Here is a 15953-nt window from a genome sequence, read left to right as displayed (position 1 = left end):
CCGTGGAATATTATTCAGCCTTAATAAGGCTACAACTCGGGTGAACCTTCAAGACTATTAGCTTGGGCCATAACAAAACATAGACTGGCTGGCTAAAATAACAAATTCATTTCCTCACAGTTCTGGAGGCTGGAAGTCCAAAATCAAAGGGTAGGCAGGTTTGATTTCCCCAAGGCCTCTCTTTTGGGTTACAGACTGCCCGAGTCTCGTATGTGCTCACATTCTATTTCTCTGTGTGTGCACATCCTGGTATTTCTTTGTCTTTTTATAAGGATACCAGTCTTACCAGTCCTATCGGATCAGGACCCCCCACCCTTACTACCGCATTTAACCTTAATCACCTCCTTCACTGCCCTGTCTCCAAACACAGTCATCTGGGGCTTAGGGCTTCAACACTGGTGTCTTGGAGGGACATAGACATTCAGTCCATAAAAAAAGATAACTTTGCTAAGTGAAGTGAGCTAGACACGAAGGACCACGTATTGTATGATTTCATGCATAAGAGGTCCCTGGAAGAGTCAGATTCATGCAGATAGAAAGTGGAATGGTAGTGTTAGGGGCTGGGGGAGGTAGGGGGTGGGAGTAAGTATTTGATGGGGACAGAGTTTCAGTTTGAGAAGATGGGAAAGTTATGGAGATGGATGGTGGAGATGTTGCTCAACAATGTGAATGTCCTTAGTGCCACTGAATTGTGCACATAAAAACGATTAAAGTGGTAAATTTTATGTTAGTGTATTTCACCATAAGAAAGAAGAAAATGAACCAGGCAGACAAAGCTATTATGGGCAGGGTTCCCCATCTTGCCATGTGTGTCACACTCCCTTGGTGATGGGGACCCCATGCTTGGCCCATCCTGGTACGTGTGTAACTACCATGGCCTCAGTGAAAGGGCCCAACAGGATGTTGTCATCAAATTCCAGGACAAATTGTCCCTGGTGTCTTTCACGGGGCATGTCCTCCCGCAGTGTGACTTGATTTGTGTGGGTAAGTGAAGTCACAGTGCGTGCCTCAGGCTGGTGGCTCCAGGTCAGGCTGTGTGTGGGATTTAATTTGGGCATCTGCAGTGTCCTCCATGGGTTATAGGGGGGCCTGTGGTCACACCTTCACGGCTGGAGGGACAGGAACGCTTGCTTGTGGGTGACCTCAGGGAGCGTAGGGGACACAACTCTCCAGACTTCTGCAGTTTGAGTTTTTATTTTTAAACTAGAGGCCTGGTGTATGAAATTTGTGTACTGGAGGGGGGCGGGGGCTCAGCCCGGCCTGCGCCCTCTTGCAGTTAAGGAGCCTTCGGGGGATGTCCGACTGCCGCTGCGCTCGCCAGATGTGAGCCCAGCTTCTGGCTGAGCCGCATTCCCCCTGTGAGAGCACACTGACCACCAGGGGGCAGCTCCTACATTGAGCGTCTTCCCCCTTGTGGTCAGCGCGTGTCATAGCGACTGGTCATTCTGCCGTTTGGTCGATTTGCATATTAGTCTTTTATTATATAGGATTGTCACTTCAAACATACAGTGGTGATCAGTTCCAGGGTCTCTGCACCTGGGGACCGTGGTCTGCCAAGGGGCGCTTTCTTGAGCAAAGCCAGTGGAGGGGGTTGGGAGCCCGTGAACACAGGCCGTGGGGCCAAGTAATATTCACTTTGAAAAACTGTTCTCTGCAGATTTCTGTCTGACAAAATGCATAGTAACACTCCTTATTATGGAAAACTTCCCTTAGGTGACAAACTGGTAACGCCACCTTGTCATTGGTCTTGTTGTAGCTGCCCCAACCCCAGGTTAACTTCTGTATTATTTTGAGGCAGAACCCAGACATCACATCATTTCACCTCCATAGAGCTCTGACTCCCGATGTCCTAGTAACTTCAGAGTCTGCCTTTAAACTCAGTGCGGTCCGGCCGGTGTGGTTCAGTGGTTGAATGTCAGCCTATGAACCAGGAGGTCATAGGTACATGCCTGTCAGAGCACATGCCTGGGTTGCAGGCTCAATCCCCAGTAGGAGCGTGCAGGAGGCAGCTGATCAATGATTCTCTCACATCATTGATGTTTCTATCTTTCTCCTTCTCCCTCTCTGAAATCAATAAAACTATATTTAAAAATAAATAAAATCAATAAAAAGGAAGAACAGTATAAATGAACAAACAAAACAGAAACAGACTCATAGGTACAGAGAACAGACTGATGGTTGCCAGAGGGGAGGGGTTTCGGGATTGGAGACAAAGCGGAAGGGACAAACCTGTATGGTACCAGTGGGGCACTGGAAATATCAGGGGGAAACCTTTGTAAAGTATACCAGGTGTACTGGTTAATAATGCGGATTTTTTTCAATAGATGGAGTTACACATATGTTGATATATATGTGATTTGATATGTATGCTATTTTGTTGAATTGACCTCAAGCTTTAAAACTTCATATGTCGTTTTCTGAAGGTGTTAACATCATAGATATTTTTACACTTAAAAATGTCGTTTTGTGCCCAAAAAAAGAGCATTTGTGGGAAGTTCTAATTCATTACTTTATTCTGAAGAAAAGTGCTGCTGAAAGTTATCATATACTTCGGGAAGCTTATGGTGAACATGCTCCATCTCAAGATACTTGTGAACGCTGGTTTATATATTTTTTATTTTTTTAAAATATATTTTATTGGTTTTTTACAGAGAGGAAGGGAGAGGGGGAGAGAGTTAGAAACATCAATGAGAGAGAAGCATCAATCAGCTGCCTCCTGCACACCCCCTACTGGAGATGTGCCCACAACCAAGGTACATGCCCTTGACTGGAATCAAACCTGGAACCCTTCAGTCCGCAGGCCAACGCTCTATCCACAGAGCCAAACCGGTCAGGGCGTAAACGCTGGTTTAAACACTTTAAAAGTGATGATTTTGATGTGAAAGACAAAGAACGTCCAGGTCAACCAAAAAAGTTTGAAGACCAACAATTACAAGCATTATTGGATGAAGATGCTTGTCAAACTCAAAAACAACTTGCAGAAATATTAAACGTTGCTCAGCAAACAATTTTTGATCATTTACAAACAATGGGAAAGACTTTAAAGGAAGGAAAATGGGTGCCACATCAACTGAACGAAAGACAAATGGAAAACCAAAAAGTCATGAGTAAAATGTTGCTTCAGCGGCATGAAAGAAAGTCTTTTTTCTTTTCTTTTTTCTTTTTTGCATCAAATTGTGACTGGCAATGAAAAGTGGATTTATTTTGAGAATCCCAAATGCACAAAGTCATGGATTGATCCAGGTCAACCATCAACATCGACTGCAAGGCCAAATCGCTTCGGAAAGAAGACAATGCTCTGCGTTTGGGGGGATCAGGAAGGTGAGGTGTACTACTATTATGAGCTCCTAAAACCAGGTGAAACCGTTAATACTGATTGCTACCAACAACAAATAATCAACTTGAACCACGCTTTGATCGTAAAACGACCAGAATGTGCCAGAAGACACAGCAAAGTAATTTTGCTTCATGGCCAGTTAAACCAGTTCTTCCTCTCTGAAATCAATAAAACTATATTTAAAAATAAATAAAATCGATAAAAAGAAAGAACAATATAAATGAACAAACAAAACAGAAACAGACTCATAGGTACAGAGAACAGACTGATGGTTGCCAGAGGGGAGGGGTTTCGGGATTGGAGACAAAGCTGAAGGGACAAACCTGTGTGGTACCAGTGGGGCACTGGAAATATCAGGGGGAATACTTTGTAAAGCATACCAGGTGTATACTTCAAAACCAGTTAAGACACATTCAAAGATCTTGCCTGGGAAGTATTAACCCACCCGCCGTATTCACAAGACCTTGCTCCTTCAGATGACCACTTGTTCGAATCGATGGCACACACACTTTCTGAGCAGCACTTCAAAACATACAAAGAAGTGGAAAATTGGGTCTCTGAATGGTTTGCCTCAAAATAAGAAAAGTTCTATTGGACGGTACCCACAGATTACCTGAAAGATGGGGGAAATGTGTAGCTAGTGATGGAATTACTTTGAATAAAGCACTTTTGATGTTTCTCTTGAAATTATCGTGTTTTCTTTGATTACAAAATCCGCATTATTAACCGGTACACCTGGTATGATTGTCTAACCAATATGTTATACACCTGAAAATAATACAAGTAATATTGAATGTACAGTAAACTGTAATATACAAATAGAAATTTTTAAAAAATGAAATGATAAATGCAGTGTGGGCTGGCTCCCAGCTCTGTCCGGGGCATTTTCACTGCAGGCTTTTCTTGTGCACAGCGCCTCTTCATCCAAGACTGGGCCAGCTCTCTCTGTTCCATCTGTTGTCTATCATATAAAGATAACGTGAATGTCCCCATTTTTTACTTTTCTTCGGTGATGAGGTTATGGGACCATTTCATCAGTTTTCAGAAGAGGGCTGGTTCTCAACTACTTTGTCTGTGGGTGGTTTGTGTTCTAGTGTTGAATGCCTACTTTTGAAAACCGCTTTCTGCAGAGTAGTTCATTACATGAGACTTCCTAGATCAGTGGTCGGCAAACTGCAGCTGGCGAGCCACATGCGGCTCTTTGGCCCATTGAGTGTGGCTCTTCCACAAAAGACCACGTGTGGGCGCACATACAGTGCGATTGAAACTTCGTGGCCCATGCGCAGAAGTCGGTATTTTGTGGAAGAGCCACACTCAAGGGGCCAAAGAGCCGCGTGTGGCTCGCGAGCCGCAGTTTGCCGACCACTGTCCTAGATACATTTGTCCCTGTCCCTAGGCGATTGGCAGCTAGTGAATCTGCTTGTCTAGGTCATTGTAAATAAGTACACAGTTAGGGGTCAAGTCCACTTGCATTACTTTTTGCTCTGGGAGTGGAGTTAGCCAGTGCTTCTGTCTGCCCGGGACTGCACTAAGGTCATGCTGCTCTTGTCGGTGCAGGTGCGTCTGCTCATCTTCTTTGTGTCTCTGCACAGAACCACCTGGCGGTGTTTACAGTGGTTCACCCGCTTGCTCCCAGCGTGAGCTCCAGCGTGGCGTCCAGCCTGGCGTCCAGTGCTGGTTCCAGCGGCTCCTCCCCCACTGCTCTGCCCATTCTCTCGGCCCGTGCCCACCCACTGGACCCCACTGGCAGTGCCCTCGAGTCCATCCCAGGTAAGCCCAAGACTCTGGTTTCCCTGACTTCTCTTAGCACTTGCCTTGTAGCATTTGGGGAATAAGGTGGAAAACCCACCTGTGATTTCGGTCATCTGTCACCTTGACTGTCTGGCACGTGGTCGTGGAAACACCTGCCTTACCAGCAGCCCGGGCTGGGGCTGCAGATCTGATGAGGAGCCCTCGGGTGGGGCAACTGCACAGGCCTCAGGGCAAGGCAGAGAATGGGAGGCTCTGGAAATTGAAGTGGGAGTTGGGGGGAACGGCCAGGGCACTGGAGGGTGGGGGGCTATGACAAGGGTGGGAGGGAGTAGGGATGAGTGCAGAAGGCAGTGGGCACGGCTGCCGACTATAGTGGTTCCCTAGCTGCTAGGAGTCATTGAGGGTTTGTGGACTGATGAGCCCTGTGATTGGAGCCAGGCTGGGGGAACCTGCCTGACGGCCTGGATGGAGGCCTGGGGCTCACGTGGGAACTGTGGTGAAAATGTAGGGACGAGCAAGATGGACTGACAGCTAAGAGGGTGGTGGTGGGCTGTGCCTGTCCCCTTGGCCCCCTCAGGCCACATCGGAGTGGTGGGGCACCTGGGACCGGCGGAGGGTGCTCTGCATTGCTCAGCTGACCCTCACACACATCTCTGTCCTGGTACCGGGAGGTTCAGGGAAGGCCTTCTGTTTCTGGAAGTTCCAAACTCTGTCCCAGAGTTGGCTGGGGAGGTGTGGCTGTTGGCCAGGAGTTGGCTGCTGCTCCGATAAGAGTCCCAGCCTGGGCAGCACAAAATTTTATTGTTATGGATAAGCACAAACAATTCTTAAAGGAAAGCTTCTTTACCCCGATATAAAGGTAGTAATAGTAAAATTTGAGCATAAGAGCAAATTAATTAGGAAACTGAAATTCCTGCCCCTAAATAGGTGAGGCTTTGCTCACCTGAGCGAAATACAGAACCAGGTGCATCTATGCTTTGAAAGGGGCCTCAGTGGACAGGTTTGACTTAAGATTGGAGTTACATATTTGTAGTAATTTTTGCAGTCATTATCTAACACCTAAGGGGGCATCCTCAGCCTGTTTTAGTATGTCATTGACCATCTTGCTGTGCATACTTTCATTGACTTAAATATTTCTTGAACCAACTACCAGGAGGTAAAGAGGTGAATTTTTGATCAGGATCAACATTGCCTCCATTTACAGATAATACATTTCTGTTGCTGCTGTTAAAATAATGAGCTTCTACTATCAGTGTGAACCTCACGTTTTCTGTGCTCACCCTCCTGAGATCACATGTAAGATTATGGCCTAATACTGCCCCAGTTATGGCAGTAACTGCCCTCTGGCCCCAGGAGGGCCCTCGCTGGGCAGTGTTTCCACTGCTGAGAACTCCCACCACTAACGTGCTTTGGGGCTAACAGGTGTAGACTGGATGTTTCCTCCTGGGGTACAGTTTCATTCAGGTTATATCATTACAAATGCACTGAATCAAAATTCATTTTAAAATTATTCATTTATTCATTTAGAGTAAACTAAAAAAATAGGTGTGGTTTCCAGACTATTCTGTATTTAATGGATTTTGTGGAATCATCTCAGGTCAGATTTCATTTCCTTTTCCTTTCACTTCATATGAACAGTTTCAGATTAAAACAGTGACCATTGCCCTAGCAGGTTTGGCTCAGTGGATAGAGTGTCAGCCCATGGACTGAAGGGCTCCATCCTGCCCGATGCAGGAGGCAACCAGTCGATGTGTCTTTCTCACATCCATGTTTCTCTTTCTCTCTAAAAATCAATGGAAAAATATCCTCTGGTGAGGATTATCGTCGTCGTCATCATCATCATCATCATCATCGTGACCATTAAGTCCTGCAGTTGTGAGTGTTGACCTATGAACCAGGAGGTTATGCTTCAATTATGGGTCAGGGCACATGCCCTGGTTTTGGCTAGATCCCCAGTAGGGGGCATGCAAAAGGCAGCCAATCAATAATTCTCTCTCATTGATGTTTCTATCTGCCCCTCCCTCTTTGAAATTAATAAAAAATATATATGTTTAAAAATAGTGACTATCAACCCTAGCCGGTTTGGCTCAGTGGATAGAGCGTCTGCCTGTGGACCCAAGGATCCCCGGTTGGATTCTGGTCAAGGGCAAGTACCTTGGTTGCAGGCTCCTCCCCTCCCCAGGCCCTGGTCTAGGCAACCAATCTTTCTCTCACATCGATGTTTCTCCCTGTCTTTCCCTCTCTCTTACACTCTCCCTAAAAACCAATGGAAAAATATCCTCAGGTGAGGAATAAAATAAATAAATAAATAATAAATAAATAAAATTTAAAAACAGTGACCATTAAAATAGTAACCACAGGATCCTGCTATCTGCTCTTCCTGCTATCCCTTACCCCTTCCTCCCACCCTGCTTTCCCTTGCTGCCCCAAACCCCACCCCAGGTACACCACACTTCCCTCCCTCTCTTCCAGCCTCCAAGCCTCCCCCCCCCAAAAAAAAAAATAAAAATAAAATAAAATAACAGTAACCAGAGGAGCTCATTGCTGGAAGCGGCCAGCGGCAAAGAGCAGCGAGAGCCATGATTCCCAGCACCTTGGGTCGGCGTGGGGCGGACCGGGGCCGGGGGCGGGCGCGTCGAAGGCCTGCGTCACTCGTGGGCGGGGCCGGGGTGGGCACCGCCCCCTAAGGCTTGCGTAATCGGGGCGGGACCGGAGGCGGGGCGCGTCGAAGGCCTGCGTCACTCGTGGGCGGGGCCGGGGTGGGGCACCGCCCCCTAAGGCTTGCGTAATCGGGGCGGGACCGGAGGCGGGGCGCGTCGAAGGCCTGCGTCACTCGTGGGCGGGGCAGGAGCGCGGTGGGCGGGCCGCGGGCCGTATTTGAATCCGCGGTGGCGGCGGCGGCGGCAGCAGTGGAGCGGACCGTGAGTCAGCATCCGCAGCCCTGTGTCCTCCGGGAGCGGGTCGTCGTCAGGCGGAGCGCACCGTGCGCCCCCCTCCGGTGTGGTGCGCCCCCTCCGCTTGCCAACACCCCAGGTGAGGTGCGTCTCCCCACCTCTCCTTCGCGCACCTTGCCCCTCAGGTGTACCTGCCCTCCCCTCCCGATGCTTGCTCTGGTCCTCGGTGCCCGCGCCCGGTGGGAGAGCAGGGGTGGGCACCCGCTTTCCTAGGGCTGCGGCGTGAGGGGAAGGCGATCGGGCCGCCTGAGGAGCTGCTCTGCAGAGGCGCCCGCGGGTCCCTGCGTGGGCGCCCGCCGCGAGGCTGCTCGGCGGAGCCTTCATCACCTAGCGGAGGTGGGCGTCTTGCTCCGGGAGAGGACGGTTTCCCGTCTCATCCGCGAATCGCCGCCCGCGCCTACCCTGTCGGAAAGGGAGACCCGCGAGTAGCAGGTGTGCCAGGTGCTTCTCTGTCTTGTAGTTGGGGGAGGACGGCGCGGACCGGGTGGGTGCGGGGAGCTCCCCCGGCCGCGGGTCCCCCAGTTTGGCCTTTGATTCTGTGCACGGTAAGCGTTGTCCCCGTGAGTCCCTGACCCTGGGACCGCGGCGCCTCTCCAATGTGCTGTGTCACGTCAGGAACGGGGCTCTGCCAGAGCCATTACTCAGCAGCTTTCAGCTAATTTTTCATTACCATCGGGGAGGTCCCTGGATCTTGGCAAGGCCGGTTCTGGGTCAGATGGCACAATTTATGTATGTAGGTGGGTTCATCTGCATTTTGAGTGTTGAGGCCTTTTTAAAAGTCAGTTCTTCCTTTATTTTGGGAGACTGGGTCCTGCGCTCAGGGAGCAGCAAGGTGTGGTAGGATGGAAGAAGTACTGCTGGTGAGAAAGTGGGCCAGGACACATCCTGGGAGCCTGGTCGGCCTTGTAAGCTGAAAGCAGGCTGTGGTTTGCCAGGCTTGGCCCCTCTGATGCTCCTCTGCACCCGAGGGGGCAGAGGGGTGCACTTAGGTGCCGAGTCATGGGGTGGGGCTGGGGGAGCATCGGGAAATAAATCGCTTCCAGGTGAGCAAAGGCTCCAGCAGTCAAGTTTGCCTCCCCCTGTGTGCCCGTGTTATTCAAACGGTGCTTCTGGAACTCTGTTAGCTTCGAAGCTGACCTTCTCTAATCTGATCCTAGGACTGCAGGTGCTGAGGGCTGAGTCCATGTTTTCAGGCCCAAGTAACCCGCACGTTCAGAGCCCCAGGCTGAGCAGATAGGCCAGATCAGCTCATGAAGGGTGCATGTGGGCCTCCATTCTTCTGGCTGCAGCACTGGGAGCCTGGAGAGATGGAGGAGGCAGGGCAGAGTGAAAGGGTTGGGTGGGGGCTGGGGGGTCAGTGCTCTTAGAAGATGAGTCCGCACATCAGTCAGCACTGGTTCGGGTGCACTCCTACAGAATGGAGCAGGGGGAGATTCTAAGAGGGTTTTGGAGGCTGAGCAGGAGTTCTCCCAGGACTCGGGCTAATGGAAGCCGCAGCCTATGGCAGCAGTGTCACGGCTTGAGGACAAAAGAGGAGCCATTTTGGGGTGGAAAGGCTGCTTTGGCAGGACCAGGATGGGGCAGAGTCCAGCCGGGAAGTGTTGACCTGCATGCCAAGGTGGCGCATTCTTTTTTGGGAGGCAGGGTTAGCTACTGCCAAGGCCACTCTAGAGACAATTCAGGTCAGGGTGAAGGGGCAGGGCAGCCTGCAGAAACGGCTGGAGTGTGGGGCCTAACCGATGTGTGCTGAGGGAGGAGGAGGAGCTAGGTTCCCACAGGGCTCCTGTTCAGTGAGTGATCCCAGGTGCACCAGTTTGAGGGAGGCACCTGTGCGCAGATGGAGGCGGCAGTGCAGCTGTACTGAGGGCCAGCTGGGGCATCTGGCTGTGAGGACTGCAGAAACCATGTGTGTCTGGGCCTGGAAGGGCTGCTGAGCTCCCTCCCGAGGAGAGTGGGAGGGCTAAGAAGTTGCCCCTGGCAGAGGAGGGTGGAGAGGGACTGGCAGCAGGCAGGGGCTGCGTTTGACCGAGAGGTTTTGGGGCACAGGGCCGGAGGGCAAGGCCTGGGCGACAGATTGAAAAGTGAATTGGAAACTGAGGATGGCAAGGAGGAGGGGGGTGGCCCACAGAGACAGGCTTGTGTGAGAGGCTGCAGGGCTGTAGTGTCCTGGGGAGTAGGTGCCAGCGAGAGACTGGAATTCGCAGCAACAGGACAGGTCTGTGGAGGGACCCCCTGGAGGTCTGGGCTCCCGGGTCTGTGGGAGGTGCCCATTCAAGCACCAGAGCACAGCCTGGAGGGGATGGATCAGGTGGGCATGTCCCCAGGTAATCTCCTTTGTTGTGGGTTGAATTCTGTTTTCCAAAAAGGTATGCCTCAGTCCTATCCCCTGCCACTGGCCTGGGAACATGACCTTATTTGGAAATGGTCTTTGCCAAATAGGTAAAATGAGGTCATTAACAGGAGCCCTAATCCAAGATGACTGCTGTCCTTAAAAGAGGGAGGAGATTTGGACACAGAACAGAGGAGAGCCAGCCATGTGATGATGGAGGCAGAGACAGGGTGATGCACCCACCAGCCAAGGAAGGCCAAGGGTTGCTGCCGAAGCCAAAGCTGGAAGAGGCAGGATGGAGCCTCCAGAGGGAATGCAGCCCTGTGCACCCTGATCTCCACTTCTGGCTGCAGCGTTGGGAGGATGGATTTGTGGTGTTTGAAGCTGCCTGGCCTGTGGTGCTTGGTTTCAGCAGCTCCCAGACGCAGAGGCTCCTGGGGCCCTGGATGTTATGAAGAAGCTGCCTGTGGAGAGGGAGGAACTGGCTGCAGAGAAGGGCTTGAGCAGCACAGCTGACGGGGGGGAGAGGGAACCCACGGAGGGAGGCAGCAGGGCAGAGGTCGGCGCTGCCCCTGTGGGTCCCTGCCTCAAGGTCTTCCTGAGGTCTGGGCTGTGGCGTCAGGCTGTTTGCACGTTGCCTGGCTGTGCTTGCCTGGCTGTGCCGTGGGGTGCATCAGGGGAACCTGCTGGAGGATCTGGTCCAGCTGAGCTGCTGTTGGCACATTCAGGCCACAGTGAGGAATGTTCATTGTCTTTCCATCACCTTCTCAGGGACAAAAGAGCTTGAGTTGCTGCTGGCCTGGGGCCTGCTGTCTGCTGCCCCCACTGTCATCCTTGCACAGTTAGGCATCTGCAGGGTCAGTGTCTCCAGCTCAGCACCTTCCCGCCACTCACAGATGGAATCTAGGGATTCTTGTGGGGGGGGGGGGATAGAACCCCACTTTTCCAGATAAGACCTTCAAAGTCTTTAACACCTTTGTGTCAGTAGTTCTCCTTGGGAGTGGGCATGGCCTTGACACCTCCCACTGGTGACAGATAACAAACAGAGTGTGTGTGTCGGGGGCGGGGGACAGTGTTCTCCAGGTGACTTGGTAGCTTGGCTGGGATGCTCTGATGCTGGGGTTGGGGCGGGGCGCGCAGAGTGATCCCCCAACACCCGCTCTGGTCAGTGGAGCATGGTCTTCACTCTCTGCTCTGGGCCCTGGTTCCCAGGGGGGCCATGTCGTGATGACACAGCAGTGATGACACAAGCGGACAGATGCAGGTCCTGGGCCTCGCCAGGCAGTGCTGCTCCCTTGCATCCTGGACACGAGGCCCCCTACCTGTCAGTGTGCACAACAGACCTCACACCACACTCATCGGCTAGGAACCCTCTTGTGGTCAACTCACACAGTCCCCCCAGCGGCTGAGGACAGTGTAGCTGGGGATGCCTGTCGGGGCTGGACCCACGTCTGCTCTACATGTGTACCACAGCGGGCTCCCCATAGATTTGCTTGTGCTGAGGACTTACATTCTTTGGAAGTCACACATCTCTTGTCCCATATTTCCTGCTGATGACAGTAGATGCATCTCATTTAAAAAGGCAGCAGCCCCCTCCCCAACGTAGGCAGGTTCCCCTGCCCCTTGAGTCGCACTTTGCTCAACTCTTATATGTGAATGCAGTTGTTTGAACCGCCCAGCCCAGCAGCTCCTCCTGCAGCCTGGGCCCAGCTGCTTCCTGCATGACCCTGTGCAGGAGACATGGCTGTGCCTCCGACGTGGCCTGTAGTCTGGGCAAAGCCAAGTGCGGGACGTGATGGAACTGGACAGTGGCTCCTCTCCTGGGGCAGCTTTAACCTGATGTTGCTGGTAGGACGTGGTCCAGGGGACTCTGTGGCACTTGGCACCAGGCAGCTGGGGGCAGGGCGGAGATAGGCGCCTCCAGAAGCCCAGTTCGCTCACCCAGAGAAGCAGGTCTGACCAGGGTCCCCGTGGTGTGTCCCCTGGGCTGTGGAGATGTCTGTCCTGGGGGCAGGGGCAGGGTAGGGTGACTTTGTGGCCTCTTGAAATGAGACCTGGTGCATCTGACCAGGCATCATGGGGGACTTAGGGGACCCTCAGCCACCAGGGGGGACAGGGCTCAGCTACATAGGAGAGGCCCACTTCTGGGAGGGGCTGCTGTGGGGGAGCGAGTGGGTCCCCAGAGGTGGGGGGTGGAGGGAGAAAGGTGCTTGGTGGCAGAACTCCTGCGTGCTGTGCCTTCGATGCCACCACGCTCTCCTGTAGATGAGACCTGACTTTGGGGTGGGAGGGCTGCTCTGGCTCATGGGGTGTGTCCCAGGGTTTCTCTGCCTGCTGCCCCTGCCCTGGGCATTTCCCAAGGGTCTTGGGGCCACACCTTCCCTGAGACTCCTGAGTCATGCTCCGGCTTAGGGGGCTGGTTGGCCTGACCTCGGCCACCCTAAGACAGCTTCCTGCTCGTGTGCCGAGTCAGTGCTGCTCCCTCCGTCCTGCCTGCAGGTTTCTGAGGAAAGCTTTTGGGGGCGGGGCAGCTCTGAGGGCCCCACCTTTCGTTCCACTTTGTTGAGCAGACGTGCCTGGGGTGTATGGTGTCCTCGGTGAGCAGAGGGAATGGGAGGGACCCGCTCAGTGTTACGGTGGGAGAGCAGGATGCAGGTCACCTGGTGCGGGGGTCGGTGGTCCCTGTGTCAGTGCGAGTGCAGCCTCATACTGTGGACTGTGAACTGCATTCCCGTGGATATCACCCTCTTGGAATTTTCTTTAATAGTTAAGTGTGTTTACTTGGTCAAATGTCGTCCCGTGAAATCTAAACGTAGAAGCTGACGTCATTGAGGCGAGGCCATGCTTCAGGGCCCACATGTGGGACGCCTGGAGGCTCTGGCTGTGCAGGAGGAGTGAGTCCAGCTGTGGAAGGCGGGCAGGGGTGTTCCCCGCCCCCAGCAGAGCTAGGCACCCTCCCTGCTGCAGCTGAGTGTTTCTGAGCAATAACAGGTGTCTTGTTGGACAGGTCCTGCCTTAGAGCTCCATCTTAGTGATGTAAGCCTCGCTCCCCTGGATAAGGAGCTGGACGAGCAGGACGGAAGTGACCTGGGACCCACAGGTAAGAACGAAGACACCTGGCGCTCTTGTCGGTGCCTGGGGCTGGCCGGGCCTTTCCTTTCCAGAATCCTTAAATGGTCCTAGGGTGGGAGAGGTCCCATCCCCCTCCTCCAGGACCCTGCAGCCCCGGCAGGACCAGCCTCACATCTCCTCAGTTTGCCTCCATCTGAGCAAAGTGGCCCCTGCAGAGATGGATGGGGGTGGGGTGTGCAGAATGGGGGCCACGGACGGCCAGCCTTCACAGCCTTCCGAAATGTTTAACCACTGCATTGGCATGAAGACGGATATAAACACATACTGAATCATTTTCTTTGGCCTAAAAGCTCATCTTTTTTTTCTTTTTTAAAATATGTTTTTTATTGATTTCAGAGAGGAAGGGGGAGAGAGGTAGAAACATCAATGATGAGAATCATTGATCGGCTGCATCCTGCACACCCCCTAGTGGGGATTGAGCCCACAACCCAGGCATGTGTCCTCACAGGAATGGAACTGTGACCTCCTGGTTCATAGGCCGATGCTCAACCACTGAGCCACCCCAGACGGGTTTATCTTTTTCTTCTGATGTTAAAACACATTAATGTTTCTGGGGGCCCTAAACGTCCTGGGACCACCATGCCAGTGGGTACATTGGCTGTCGGGTCCTAGTGGGTGTCTGTCTCTGTGGGATCCCTGCTGAAACCCTTGTCTGTGCACTTGCCACTTGTCTGAGTGGTTGGGAGCTATGGACACATCTGTCTCTGCACCACCACATGGTCGCTGCAGGTCTGGGACCCCCCAGCACCCCCACCCCGTGCCCCCTCGCCCTGGCTGCTGCACCCCAGCTCAGAGGCAATGCTGTGCTGTTTCCTGGACAGAGGTTTGCTGCTGCCTCTCACTAACCCGGCCCCTCCACTCTGCACAGGTCAGAGGTCGCTGGGGGGCTCAGAGCCCGTCACCATTCCTGGCTGCCTGGCCCGCTCCCCATCCCTGCAATCCTCGTCATCCCTGTCCACCTCCCCGCTCAGCTCGCTCTCCCAGTCCTTGTCGGGGCCTCTTGTCTCCTCGGCCATGACGCCCCCCCAGCAGCCACCACCCCTCAAGTCGGAGCCCAGGGTGCTGGGCTCCTCGGCCTCGTCCTACAACTCCCTAGGTGAGCTGGGGCTCGTGGGGGAGGGGCTGCCCTGTAGCGGCAGTTTACTGCTGAACAAACCGAGGTGCGGGTGGGTGTCCCCACTTGGTTGCCCCTCATTTAAGGCTCCACCGTGCCGCCTGCACACTCCCTGTGGTGTGGGCCTTGGCATATATCCCAGGCGACCCCTTGTCCACACGTCCGCTGCTTGGCCGGGGGTGCCCGGGGGCTCGGACCGGATTCGCTTGTCTACCTCTGTCAGGGGCTCTGTGCCTGGCCGTGGTGTGACAGCACTGCAGCGCGACCTGCCGTGCGCACTCACGCGTGCAGTGGAGCTTCTGAGGCTGTGCTGGGGCGCCGTCACCAGAGACCCAACACGGGAGCAGGCGGATTTGCAAAAATGGGAACAGTGCCGTTTCTTGTTTTACGTTATCCTTTCATTGAAAAGTGTTTTATGTAACCTGTTACACTTTAGAAGAATTAGTATTTTTAAATATCTCTTTAATTCCCAGCTGGTCATGCACCACCTAACGACTTTTTGGTCAACAGACTGCATATGTGACGTGGTCCTCAGGGTTCTAATGGAGCTGCATTTCTGTGAGAAATGGGAGGCTCTGTGGTTCAGGGGGAACTGTCTTCTCTGGTGGGAGCAGTACATGTGGAGCTTGGCAGCAGGTTTCCCCTCAGCGCCTCCGTGTAGAGTCGGTTAGTCCTGTCTGTCAGCCACGGCCTGTGTCAGCACAGAGGGCGCCCCGCCCTTGCAGGGTAATGGCTGTACACTGTTTGTTGAGGACCTCAGCTCCTGTCCGGTCCACAGGAGGGGCTTAACAAGGACTGAGTGCCGCTGCCACTTTTTTGTTCTTTTTTCAAATATATTTGTATTGGTTTCAGAGAGGAAGGAAGAGGGAGAGAGAGATAGAAACATCAGTGATGAGAGGGAATCACTGATCGGCTGCCTCCTGCACACCCCCCATTGAGGGTGGAGCCCGCAGCCTGAGCATGGGCCCCTGACCGGGAATCGAACTGTGACCTCCTGGTTCATAGGTTGATGCTCAACCACAGCCACGCCGGCCACACAGCCACTTTAGAAGATGGTTTCTGTGGAGCCAGCCTGTCCCTGTACTTTGGAAATATTTTCAGGTTGTAATGCTGTAAAGTATAAAGTTTTTCTTCCATTAATTCAGTGCCAGTGAGAACCCTTTATGCCAGATGAGTCAATAGAGCCAAATTCCCAAAGTCAAAATACTGAGTCCTCAATTCTACCCCCTCTCCATGTTAAACACCCCCTTTTTTAATGAAAACCACAGGATTCTTTAATCTGACCACTGCTCCAACATGCAGTAGCCAAAACCACATGGCCACAACAGTGTATGT

The 15953-nt window shown here is 52.8% G+C and overlaps 1 protein-coding gene across 11 annotated transcripts in view; it reads left to right on the top strand.

Moving 5' to 3' along the window:
• Nucleotides 1-15953, top strand: part of UNKL (unk like zinc finger) — a 52520-nt gene that overhangs the window by 31697 nt on the left and 4870 nt on the right. For 4 of the 11 annotated variants that reach the window (XM_059692599.1, XM_059692602.1, XM_059692603.1 and 1 more), the window contains 3 exons: nucleotides 4930-5107; nucleotides 13380-13472; nucleotides 14373-14600. In XM_059692599.1, coding sequence (XP_059548582.1) covers nucleotides 4930-5107; nucleotides 13380-13472; nucleotides 14373-14600 — 499 coding nt within the window. The other 7 variants (XM_059692608.1, XM_059692609.1, XM_059692607.1 and 4 more) reach the window with 7 other exon arrangements.

The sequence above is a fragment of the Myotis daubentonii genome, chromosome 4, assembly GCF_963259705.1.
Source record: "Myotis daubentonii chromosome 4, mMyoDau2.1, whole genome shotgun sequence".
Lineage (NCBI taxonomy): Eukaryota > Metazoa > Chordata > Mammalia > Chiroptera > Vespertilionidae > Myotis > Myotis daubentonii.
This window is presented reverse-complemented; position numbering and strand designations above follow the sequence as displayed.